Source organism: Pyxicephalus adspersus, chromosome 8 (genome assembly GCF_032062135.1).
Source record: "Pyxicephalus adspersus chromosome 8, UCB_Pads_2.0, whole genome shotgun sequence".
Lineage (NCBI taxonomy): Eukaryota > Metazoa > Chordata > Amphibia > Anura > Pyxicephalidae > Pyxicephalus > Pyxicephalus adspersus.
In genome coordinates this window covers 42,374,800-42,387,591 of record NC_092865.1, presented here as the reverse complement: position 1 = coordinate 42,387,591, position 12,792 = coordinate 42,374,800, and the positions used below count along the sequence as shown (strand labels likewise).

The 12,792-nt window shown below is 36.9% G+C and overlaps 1 protein-coding gene across 1 annotated transcript in view; it reads right to left on the bottom strand.

The window, feature by feature from the left end:
• Positions 1–3,826: 3,826 nt before the first annotated feature.
• The window catches only part of CCDC134 (coiled-coil domain containing 134), a 23,289-nt gene continuing 14,323 nt past the window's right edge, over positions 3,827–12,792 (bottom strand). Inside the window, exons 5-7 of the mRNA XM_072420213.1 lie at positions 12,573–12,754; positions 12,303–12,374; positions 3,827–7,342 (exon numbers count right to left, since the gene is read on the bottom strand). Of these exons, the coding sequence (XP_072276314.1) occupies positions 7,217–7,342; positions 12,303–12,374; positions 12,573–12,754 (380 nt within the window). The 3' untranslated portion in view covers positions 3,827–7,216. The remainder of the gene's footprint in view (positions 7,343–12,302; positions 12,375–12,572; positions 12,755–12,792) is intronic.

The window sequence follows — 12,792 nt, the reverse complement described above, 5'->3', positions numbered from 1 at the left end:
TGGATTAAGTACCTTATTTGACAAACTCTTCTCAGCTTCTCTTGGAAAATTCCCACTTTGGATGCCATAATAATGACCCAGAAATCAAAGCAGTCTCACTATATAGGTGAACATGCTAGAAGAAAATGACACATACAGATGTTGCCACTTTGATGTTGCCATTCCAAAAAGATGACCAGGAAAACAGGGTGTCAGAATCTTTAACTTAAAGGGACCCAAGACAGTGACTGACACTGATTTTCATATTGCATTCATATTTGATGGGCCCAGTACTGTTGTTGAAGCCAAATATCCTAGAGAGAAATTGGAAGATAGCACTCACAAAGCACTTGCAGCTGAAGTGCCATCTGGAGGAAGATACAGGTATGTTGTAGTAAAAGTTGACTATTGACAGAGAAGAAGCTCTTGCTAAGGCGCCCAGAGCTCAAAAATATGTGCATTAAAAAGGTAGCTATGTCCAAATTTTTAGCATTACATCAATAATAGCAAGAAAGGATGGGTATTCCCTCTAAAATGCTTTGTGTCTCTAAACAAAGTGTCCCAGAGAGAATTCCAGTGGATACCTAACACCTTTCTCTGACTGTGACAACCCTTTTAAACTGGCTCACCTCTTACCTGGCGATAAGATTCTTCTCCACTTTTTGGTTGAATGACATTTTCTTCATTTTCTAAATTACTTGTGCTTTGTTTTGCCTGGATTATTTAGGCTGGGATACAAGTAAAAATAATGCAGGGCTGCGGTTTTGTTCCCAGTCTTCATCTCTCAATTTGGTGTGGGGCTTGGCCCACACTCTGAAGTCGGTTTTACCCAGACCTAACTTAAGCTGCATACACACCTGCAATTTTTCTCGTTGGAAAGGATCTTTCACGATCCTTTCCAACGAGAAAAGACTGCACGATGCATGAACGCACCCTGCTGCGCGCTCTCCCCTTCCCTTTCATTAGGATCGGTCGTCGTCCATCGTCCATGGATCCGCCAGGACGGTCGTCGGACGATGGACGACGACCGACTGTACACACAGCAGATTTTCGGGCGAGAAAAATTTGCCGTGTGTACGCAGCTTTAGTTTACCCTATTGTGGTTGAATCTTAGCTGTTAAATCTTTTGTTTATACCACTGACAAGGAAAACCGTTACAAAGTTAACCTCACTTGGTACAGAACCTCAGACGTTCAATAAATGGAACCGTTCTCTACCCATTTGTTGGAGGAGATGCCTAGTGTCCCAAGGAGGGGGACCCACCTGAGTATATTCAGGGAATGCACCCTCTTCTGGCCATTTTGGGAAATAGTAATTAGACCCTTTTTTTCAGCCTCCAGGGTATCACATATTAAACTTAATCCTGTCACATTAATCTTAGACAATTCCATTTACAGTTGCCCCCACAAAGCTAAAATGTTCACTATCTACTTATCTTTCATTTTGTCAGTGGCACAGAATCTATTGCACAGCAACAGTGATTACTCATCCCAATTTTTTTTTTAAATTGCTGAGCTTAATGACTCCATGAACAAGTTCCTTGACCTCTGTTAATCTTGGGACATTAACAGATGTCCCAAGAAACTATGCAATTCCACTTGAGCTTCTACCACTGCTACAAGTAATATCTAACATGTGCAGAGTTTAACTCTGTACATGTTAGAAGAGTACCACTTGGCTGTATAATTGTACCTCTCTGCAATCTATACTGCTGAGCTGAAGTTGACATTTGACTACCAAGGCATAACTTCTAGTCTTGTCTTGTCCATACACCCTAAACATCATGCATTTTTAACTCATTTGTAATGTTTCTTGTTAGTACTCTTCAGACCTCTTACAGCCAGGCTTTCTACATGCACACTCTCCAATACCAATTGACAATCATTTTGATAGTGACAATATTGGACTATGATTAAGTGGCGTGTGTCAGCACTACCTACTGTAGTTATCCCCTGGGTGGCAATACAAAAACAGAACTGTGGCAGCTGTCATTCCATTAAAGTAGTGACTGAACAAAGACCTTGATGTCAAGACTGCCAGTCATTAATAAAAGTTTTAAGAACTTAAACAATTTTGGAAATTACTTTAACCACAAGATTAGATTTTTAGTAATTGGGTTTGGTTATGCTTTAAAGTAAAATAGCCATAGCAGCCACTGCAGACCTTTTAAAAATGCTAGTTGCCTGGGTGTTATGGTTGACCTGCTGCCTTCTGTGTTTTTTTTTGAGTAACTGTCCTGGAAGAATTATGCACCTCAGGAAAACCAGAGAAAATTATAAGTGCTTACATTCTTGTTTCAGGTCAGTGCCTCAAAGTATTAGTAAATTAGGTTAGCATGACAGCCAGGCAATTTGCATTAAAGGAAGAGAGGTCAGCAATGGCAAATCCCCATAATTATTATTATTAATAAACAGGATTTATATAGCGCCAACATATTACGCAGCGCTGTACATTAAATAGGGATTACAAATGACAGACTAATACAGACAGTGATACAGGAGGAGAGGACCCTGCCCCGAAGAGCTTACAATCTAGTAGGTGGGGGAATTTCACACACAATAGGATGGGAGATATGTAGTGGTGGGAAGTAGTGATGGTTTCAAATGACAGAAGAAGCCAGGGAGGCAAGTTTGAAAAAAATGGGTTTTGAGCGCTCTTTTAAATGAGCAGAAAGTAGGAGCAAGCCGAATAGGACGAGGAAGACCATTCCAGAGAGTTGGAGCAGCTCTAGAGAAGTCTTGTATCCGTGCGAGTGATGAGGTTATGAGTGAGGAAGTCATTAGTAGGTCATTGGAGGAGCGGAGAGAGCGGCAGGGGGAGTATTTTTTAACCATGTCAGAGATGTAAGTGGGACAATAACTGTGTAGGGATTTGAAGGCAAACCACAGGAGCTTAAATTTGATTCTAAGGTGAAAAGGAAGCCAATGGAGAGAACTACAAAGAGATGCAGCGGAAGAGGAGCGGAGGGAAGGATGGATGAGTCTGGTTGCAGTGTTCATAATAGATTGTAGAGGAGAGAGTCGGGTTAGTGGAATACCAGAGAGAAGGAGGTTACAGTAGTCCAGACGAGAAGTGATAAGAGCATGTACAAGGAGTTTGGTGGTCTCAGGGGACAGGTAGGGGCGGATTTTGGAGATGTTGCGTAGGTGAAAGTGACAGGACCTGGAAATGTTCTGAATATGGGGGTTAATGAGAGGGCCAAGTCAAAGGTGACACCAAGACAACGTGCCTAAGGGGAGGGCCAAATAACAGTGTTGTTAACAGTTAGATATATGTCAGGGGGGATTTGGAATTTGAGGGGGGGATGATGATGAGTTCTGTTTTATCCAGGTTGAGTTTCAGGAATCGGTCAGACATCCATGATGAGATGGCTGACAGGCAGCATGAGTCCTTAGCCAGGACTGAGGGAGACAGGTCAGGGGTGGACAGATAAATTTGAGTGTCATCAGCATACAGATGCTACTGTAACCCAAACGAGGATATGAGACTACCGAGAGAGGAGGTGTACAGAGAAAAGAGGACCGGTCCTAGGACTGACCCTTGGGGAACACCAACAGGGAGGAGAGTGGGTGAGGAGGAGTTACCATTGAAAGAAACTTGAAAGGAGCGGTCAGACAGATAGGAAGCAAACCAAGAGAGAGCAGTGTCACAGATACCAATGGAGTGCATGATTTGTATTAGAAGGGGATGATCAACAGTGTCAAAAGCAGAGGAAAGATCAAGGAGAAGGAGCAGGGAAAAGTTGCCTTGAGACTTATAACACATTCATGCAACACTGCCAATGCAAGCTGTTGTTTAAAATAATATGAATGTATATATTTTAAATACTAGAAAATCAAACAAAATATTTGTGTAAAACATTTAATAGTCTTTTAATAAACTGAAAAATACAACCATTTCATACATAATTCTGGCTCAGATATCTGTACATGTCAAAAGTTTACAGTTTCAAAATAACAGAAAACAGATATGTTGTATGGTCAGGAATATTTTAGACTTGATAGTATGATATGGTGTTCCTGGCCAGTAATAAAGTGAGGCTAAGAGTGAAAGAGCTGAGATCTTTAGGAGTTCTTACACAGAGGAGTCCAAAAAAAAACAGTTCAATATATATCACAAAATGTTAAAATGCACATTAGGCATGAAAATGACTTAAAACCTCAAAAAAACATTTTCTGGTAACAAAGGCTTAGTGGAATAAAATGGTAGTTGCTTTTTAATGCAAAGTATTTTGGCTACTGCTCAATAAACCCACGTTTTCAAGTAAAATAACACACTAAAACATATTTGAATGCACAAAAACACAAAAATAGACTGCCTTGATCCAGCGCATGGTACTGCACATTGCCAGCATGCAGGAACAAACAAAAGTGTCTGAAGTACATATGACCCAGAATGCAGAACTTTCATAAATTTATTTTTATTTATCTATGTGTGTTACGCTGTCCAGCTGCCCTACAAAAAGTATCTGTAATTTGTAATTAACTGTAGAGACTCCAAAACAAATAAAGCTGCCTTTTAAATATTGGGTATCATTTTCCCTTACAAAGATTTAACAAAAAGTTACAAAAATAATGAAGTACTCCTTGCACACATAAGAACAATTAAATGAATTATGATATTTAAAGTCCAAACAGATATCAAGTATATTTTATGTCTCTCGGGAACATCCCTGCACCTGCTTATTATTTATCTCTGCTGCAAAACTATGATCTGCTTGATCCTAATTTTCTACACATTTCTAATGAATGTCCCTATTATAGTATTATATATTATAGTATTTTAATTAAAAAAATTACTATATTCTTGCATCCATACTGCACCTGGCAGCCAGCACTGGGCTTATTTCCCTACACACATCCTAAGGCCACTTTATGGGGGAACCAATTAGATAACTGAATGTTTTGGCATGCAGGGGAACCAAAGTGCCTGGTCGGAACCAATGCAAAGTTTTGAAATTCTATGTGGCCTTGCAATGTCCCTTACTGTGATAAGGATCCCAGATTAATATAAAGGATCCCAGCTTAAATAAAATAAAAAAACAGTGGTTCAATTAACACAGCAAAACAAAAATGAAAGTAAATGTTATATAGCCTCCCCATCAAATCAAGAAAATTAAAAAAAAAAAAAAAAAATACACCCAACATGGTCCTGCCCAGCAGTTAGCTGCATGGATTAGTCTTACAAAATTACTATGTTTTCCATTCATTTCAATAGCCAGAACATAAATATACATAGCAATTTTTGCTATATATAATGCACAGAAGAACCATCGACTGACATCATAGAAAAAAATAAAGTACGTTGTTACCAATGTACATATTTAAATATTGAAAATATTAAAAGAAAAACTTGAATAGGGAACCGTGTGCTTAAGTAAAAAACAAAATCTTAAGGTTAGTTATGTACAGTACAAGAATTTCAGCAAACATCACTGCAGTTCCCTATCCATTTATACGGATAATGACAATCAAATGCACTTGCTAATTATGTGGAAAGTAAGGGCAAAGTGTCCTATATTAACAGAACCAGGTTCACAGTTTCTCATTAAAAACAAAATTAAAAAAAGCATGTTTTGCATTATAACAAAAGTTGTATTTTTGACATGGCTATGGATGCCTTTGGTTTAAATTAAACTAGACCCTTCTCACTTCTAGCTTCCTAATATTGGTTCTTTAATATTTAGGTGACCCCATTGGTCGACAGGAGGACACGAGAGAAACAGAAGGTGTGGGACTGATCATGACTTGCCACCTTCCCTGTCAGATTCCAAGCAACCAATTGCATGTATTTTTAGCTACTTACTGTAATATACTTAATAATAAAGTTCAATTTTTCCCCAAGGCTTCAAACTGTTAAATTGTAATAATCATAATTATTATCCTTATTATCTATGCTTGCTAAAAGCCAATCTTAAAACGATATCTAGATAATTTTAGAATGAGGGTCAAAATTAATTACAAACCATCTCAATATAAAAGTGTCAATGGAATACATCCGAAAGGGACTCAAGTAGTGAACAAATTCACAATATCCTATGTCAAGGCTTAAAAAACACTACATAATCTTATTTAAGTTTGATAAATTCTCTCTGAAAACATTCTATCTCCTGTACTTAAGTCATAAAGCCCACATGTAAGACCACATGAAGCAAAAGGATTTTTTTTGCCAGGGGTTCTACCATTCTTAACTTTTATCTGGTCCAATATGATGCATCAGTTATTTTGTCCACTATCCAATGTCTTTAAGACATTTGCTCAAATGATCTTTATGGTTTAAGATTATTTACTTTTTTTGAGGTGTAGATACATAGTAATGGTTGTATTCTTTTTAAAGTAACCTTACACGGCTCAGCTGCTTTAGCTTTTAGGCTAAAAGCATTTTTTAGGAACAGAAAATACTTGCAAATCTACTTGACTAAAACGGTCTTCTATAAACCATGTCTCCCCCTCCATTCATGTTTGGAATATCAAAACAGCAGCCTTGATCACAGTTATGTTTTACAGGATTGAAAGGTGGAGGGAAAAAGCCTAAAAAAACCCAAAAAATCAAATGCAGCGACTACATACACATGGACCAGTAAACCGGAGGTACCTACTAGGCAGTGATCCTGAATGGTAGCCAATTACAGAAATAGGCAGAATCCATACCTCCAAACAAGTTCAGTTAGACTGCCTTTGGCCTAATACACACAGGCAGATCAGTGCCCAACACTGATCCATTCAATATTCTTATTGGTAATGAAATTATCAAAAGTCCCAAAAACGATTCTGCCATTGTTTATCCTGGTTAGAAATGATTCCATGTACTCCATCATCTAGACATATCAATATTTAATAGCACATTTGATCTATATATCTGAATTCCCTTCAGATTTACTTAACATGCAATCATTCTGAACAGATTTGACTTGGAAGTGAAAATGTGACCATGGGTACTAGACCCTAATCTAGTTCTGATATTGTATATGTGTTAGTCTGCAACCACAGGTTTCAATCACCTTACTGGTTATCTTACCAATTGTGGAATACATAAAATTAGTTCACCATCTACCTTTATATAAATGCTATGCAATAATATATTTTGAAATGTTGTTTCAGTGACATTCTGGATTCAGTGCTGTAACAGAACAGGATTGCTAACCTTTACATTTACCAGGGAATTGATTTGGCACGTGTGCTTGCAACCCTGTAGGACTCCTCTAACAAACCACCCACTTTATTGGCCTCATTTAGGGTTATAACTCTGATCGAGATCGAGTTATCCGAGGACCTTTCCTTATTTCCTTCCTTTTTTCTTCTTTTCGTCTTCTCTTCTCCTCTTCTCTTAAAGCTTTCTGAAAGGCATCTGCATTTGATAAAAACTATAAGAAAGAAGATAATTATTACCTTATTCAAGTTTATTTGTTTGTAACATACTACTGATATTTATGTAAAGTTTCATTCTTTGGTGGTTTATTTTTCTTGCCAGATACTCCTTTAACCTGCATTATGCTGTCTCTTAGAATACCTTACTCTTTTAGACAATTATTGTGTTCACACTTATTTCTTGATTAAAATCATTCAAATCAAAATGAATACAAAAAACATACAATCCCAAACAAAATGTTTCAGTAGAAAGAGGTGAATTAGCAGGAGCTGTATATTTTAAAAAAGCAAGAAAAGAAAAACAGCATAACCAGGATATATACTGTACAGGTAGTCCCCGGGTTAAGGACGTCAGACATATGGATGTCTCCTAGATATGAAAAGGGCTTCCCTGTTTGCATGACAAAACCTTGAAGGGGGGGGGGTTACATGATTTGCAGAAGATATTTTTTGCTAAACACAGTTGAGGTTGTGGGTGATCGTAGAGGGGTGAACTCTTTCTGCAGCCTCAATTTATTTTACATTGTAGGCCTGTAATTCACAGGCATAACTCACCAGAATATGTTGAAACAAGGGTCTGAGTATATTAAAGTTTGAAACACAAAATCATGTCAAAATAATAAATTAAATGTAATAATAAACGTTAAATAATAAACACAAAAATAGCAGACCATTTATCTCATGAACTAATAAACATCCCCGGTGTAGTATATTTTAAAACAAGGGACAGCACAGAGTCCAACGTCCCAGTAGAGTCCAGTCTGGGCAATAGAACCGGGTTTTTTTTCTAATTTTTATCCCGGCGTCATCCCGCTTAGAGCACATTCTTGTTGGCGCTTCCTTTTTTGCACTTGGTGGCACATGCTACATAAAGTTAAGAGCAGTCAGGCGTTCTGGGTTACGTTACATAGAAGGTCAGGTTGAAAAAAGACATAAGTCCATCAAGTTCAACCACTAGGGAAATAAACATATCTTAGTTTAAAACCCTATGGACATAGCTGGTTCCGTATATCTATATATAGTAAGTTTTAGCATAATTATAATCACTAAAGGGGGCACTCTTTCACACACAGTGGCAGAGGTTACACATATCGCATCAATACTTCTGCCATTTATTAGGACTGAACTTCAGCCATACCTTGCAAGAGGTTGAGATTCCCATTCTGTACTAAAATTGCTTACTCTGGATTTACTGGGCATTGTGAGCATCCTACAATGTGCTTTACAAGCTGAAGCAAATCTTAGAATTTAAGCAATAAGCCTGTCAAAGCCTATCCAAACATATTGGATAGGAATATTGCAATTGTTTCAACTAAAGTATTACCTTACTTAGGAGAAGGGGATACTTCTCCAGTACATAGAGACTAGACTTTCCCTTATCACTGGCTTAGCACTATTAACAAAATCACTACTAGCGTTGGACATGGCAAAATAGGAGCTAGGTCTGTGGCCACTGGGGCAGACAATACTAATGTGTATATCATTTTATGCTTTCCTGCTGCACCACTGTGAATAGTGAGGGAGGGGAAAGAAGGGAGCAAAGAGTAAATGTTACTCAGTAAATGACCACTATCTGAATACTTCAATGGTGGAATTCTTCAGTCATTCGTATCACATTCCCCATAATATCTCTAGGTTTTACAATCTCAGGCACTAGGTTATCTGCTAGCACTTTCTATCCTTTACTGCAGCTCCTTTTCCCACTATGTCAGCAGCCCTTCTTGTACTTCTCTCACTGCTAACAAACATACAACATAGTGACAGAGTATTTACATACTGCAGAGTATTTATTTTTTTTCCAGATCAACCTAATAAATAAAAAAAAATATCAAGGAATTAAACAAAAATGCAGGTTTGTTATGGAAAGTACACGAAAACCAAACATTCTAAACTTTATTTTTGAGTATGAATAACATTGAAAAAAGTTACACCCTCTATAGTTTTTACTTCCTTTGAACAGGTGTCAAAAAAAATAAAAGTCTTTTTTGGCAAGGTCTTCTCTAGGGGCAAATACAGCAATATAGTAATTGTATTTGTAACAGGGAGGAGTTAGAAACGTTTTCATGTTTCTATTGCTGACTGTGTCCACCTACTTCCTGATGAAAGTGTCAGTAAACAAGGAAGTGAAAATCTCCCCCAATGGGCACCCAGAGAGCAATAAAACTCTGACAGAGGTTCTAATTTGTATGACAAAAATGCTTTGGCTGGAAAAAAATCTGTGCAGAAGGGACCAAGTATACACCTGTCTATTTTCATATGCCAATGTAGAAGTGTTATCCAGACACACCTTCATATGCTTTAGGTGACCAGATGTTTGAACATAGTAAAGGATTCAAAACGCAGCTGAAATATTTCCATCATTATCTGGGAATAATAATCTGGGGTCAGGTATCCATGGTGTTGCCTTGTTCAGGAAACCACCTTTTCCTCAACCCCAAAATTCAAGCACCATGATGTTAAAGGGATTTAAAAAGTAGGGTGTTTTCCCTCCATTGGGGTTCAAAGAAAACCTCCAAAAACCCTTTATTTGCCCAAAATACAATCTAACAACAAACAAGCAATTCACCATAAATTAGAGTAGCATGAAGCCTGCCAGCATCATCCCACCCTTGGGTTATACAAAATTACTTGTCTAGCAGAAAAAAGTCACATTAACTCCCAGTTAGGTTTTAGCTCTTTTGTACAAGCTCTTTAGCCCTTTACAGTATGAGTATTTTACAAGTTCAAAAATTTAAACATTAGTGTTCACAGCTTTGTCCTAAAACTTTCTATAAGGGTTTTTAATTATGTTTATAATAATTCTGTGCACTGATAAGGTTTTTCTGTGGTATGTCACAGACCCTAAAGTATATTATCTTCAAAAGATTGGTTTTAATGCATATAGTGGCTTAAATGGACTATCATTTAAAATCATCATCTATCATTTCAAAGCAAATGCTTATTTTTTCCCCATTTCTACTGTCAGAGACATAGTCAGTGCTGAAACCATAACCTAATGTACTATATGCTGTGTAATATGTTGGCACTATATAAATACTGTTCAATAATATAATAACTGTCTCTTCTTAATCCTCCAATTCTTTACAGAAAATCATTTTCTGAATAGGATCAAAAGTGTGATGGGAGTTAGCTACTTTACCTAAAAATGAATCAGGGACACAATGTAGTAATACAGAAGTGTATTCGGAGCTTCATTTTTGCAAAATACATATGTTTTATAGAACCCCAGTGTATTTAGAAAATAAAGACATTTTACAAGTTAAACTTAAGGATAAGTTTCTGCAAGTAAACAGCAGCAAAAGAAAAAGATAAAGTTGTGAATGATAAAACTGTGGAGCTCTCACATGGTGCCAGATATATCCTGCATGTTTTCAGCTTCAGACAGGTAATGCCCTCTGTTCTGATTTAACAAACCAGTTGGGCAGATCAGGTCTATAACATTCAAACAGATTGCCAGGTTCAGGCTGCTAGTTCCAGTTATTCTTCCCTAGGATCATTAAAGTGGCGAGTATGTTTTTTTTTTGGGCTAGATATGATTGCACAGTGGACTATATTTTTTTTTCCTGTAGTCTCTGAATTTAGCTGGTGGGAAAGTGAATTACATGGCACTCAAAGTAGTAACAACAAAAAGATTCCTACAATGATAACATTTGCAATGTTAACTATATTTCCCTGCATTGCCGTAGAAACTATGTGTCTCTTATGGAGGGAAATGTCCTAAAGTCAATGGAAAAAGACAGCGAGCATTTATCAGGAAACTTGGGGCTAGTACACACAAACAGATCCACTGCCAATTTAAGGCTCCTTCAACAGATCATGTTTCTGAACAGTAAATCATTTGAAATGAAACAAGAAAGAAAAAGCAGGGGATTTATGGCTATAAGGGCTTGTTCCTAGACATAGATCGACTGCCAAAATAAAAGTAGCGTGAACATGTAAGAAAGGAGTAAAGCTGGATCCTGAATACCCGACGCATTTCGCCGGTAAAGACTACCTCAGAGGATTTTAGGGAGAGCCAGTAGTAGTACTAACAGAGGTAAAGGTACAAAAGAGAAATAGTTATATTCTTTTCAGCAGAGAGAAAAAAAGAAAAAAAATAATATATATATATATATATATATATATATATATATATATATATATTCATTCATGTATCAGTCAAAATGCATGTATAAATCAAAAATTGTATGTCATTATTGAATTCCCAAATAATGTCCAAAAAAATCATCCATATCCAAACAAAATAAGTAGTTTATTAATTGGTCAATATCCAATTAACTTCACGCACATGTACAATATCCTTAAATAATCATGTGCTGTGCACCACTTTCTTCTAATATTTGTTTGTATAATATAGCAGCAAAGGAAAAAAAGTCACTTTATGAAAGGCCATAAAAATTTTTTATTCACAACCCCAACAAACCTTTTGACCACTATAAAGACATTGGGCTCTATGAATAATATACTGATACAAAGAGGGCTGGTTGTGACATATCAGTCCAAGACTTTATATCACGTTAGATATTATATAGTTAATTTAACAATAAAGTATATTCTAGGAAAAAAATGAATGTGGTCAAATTAATGCCTGAAGGTAACCCCCCATCCTTACCCAATGCCTTTTTGTAATCTGGGACAACCAACTAGCATGACTATATAATTCTTCACTATCAGTCCTGGTACCCCCCCTAAATCTGAATACTGCTTTAAATTTCAACATTGCGTAAGCTGTTTTCTTCACCACTCTTCTCTTGCTGTGTAAATGCTGTTGATAGCCTAAGGGGACCTTCTGGCTGGTAGTTTTTGATTAAATTATTTAACCTTTAACACAGTTAGTCATTAACATATATATATATATATATATATATATATATATATATAATACATGCAAGAAAAAACACAGCACTGAATTTTTAAAGAGGTAATATAATAAAATTATTAGAATTAACTCCTTACCTCCATGTTGTCAGTTTTGAAAGGATTCCGATAATCAGGCGACTTTTCACTAATGCCCAACTCTTGAGACATCTAAAAACATGAAACCCAACAATATATAATATGGCAAATAGACAGAAGCTGTACTAGAATGAATCAATACTGTAGCCATTTTATTTTTCTATGATCTCTTCCTTGAAACTTTTATAGGGTTCACCAACAAGACTACAGAACTAATTCATCTACAAGAACTTAGAGAAGACTTAATTTATTGACACATATTAGACATACCAAAGCAAGGAGCTGGGAATGTGGACCATCATTGAAGATTCCACTCAGGTTGCAGAAACCTATGCCCCACCGAATTAGGTTGTTCCAGTTGGAATTCCGGTCAAAATAATGATGAACAATTTTTGGGAAGCGAAGCACCACATCACCAAAGAATGCTGAATTTTCTACTGTGTGGGAATAAGCTGGATCCAGAGAAGAAAAGAGGTGGGGGGGGGGGGGG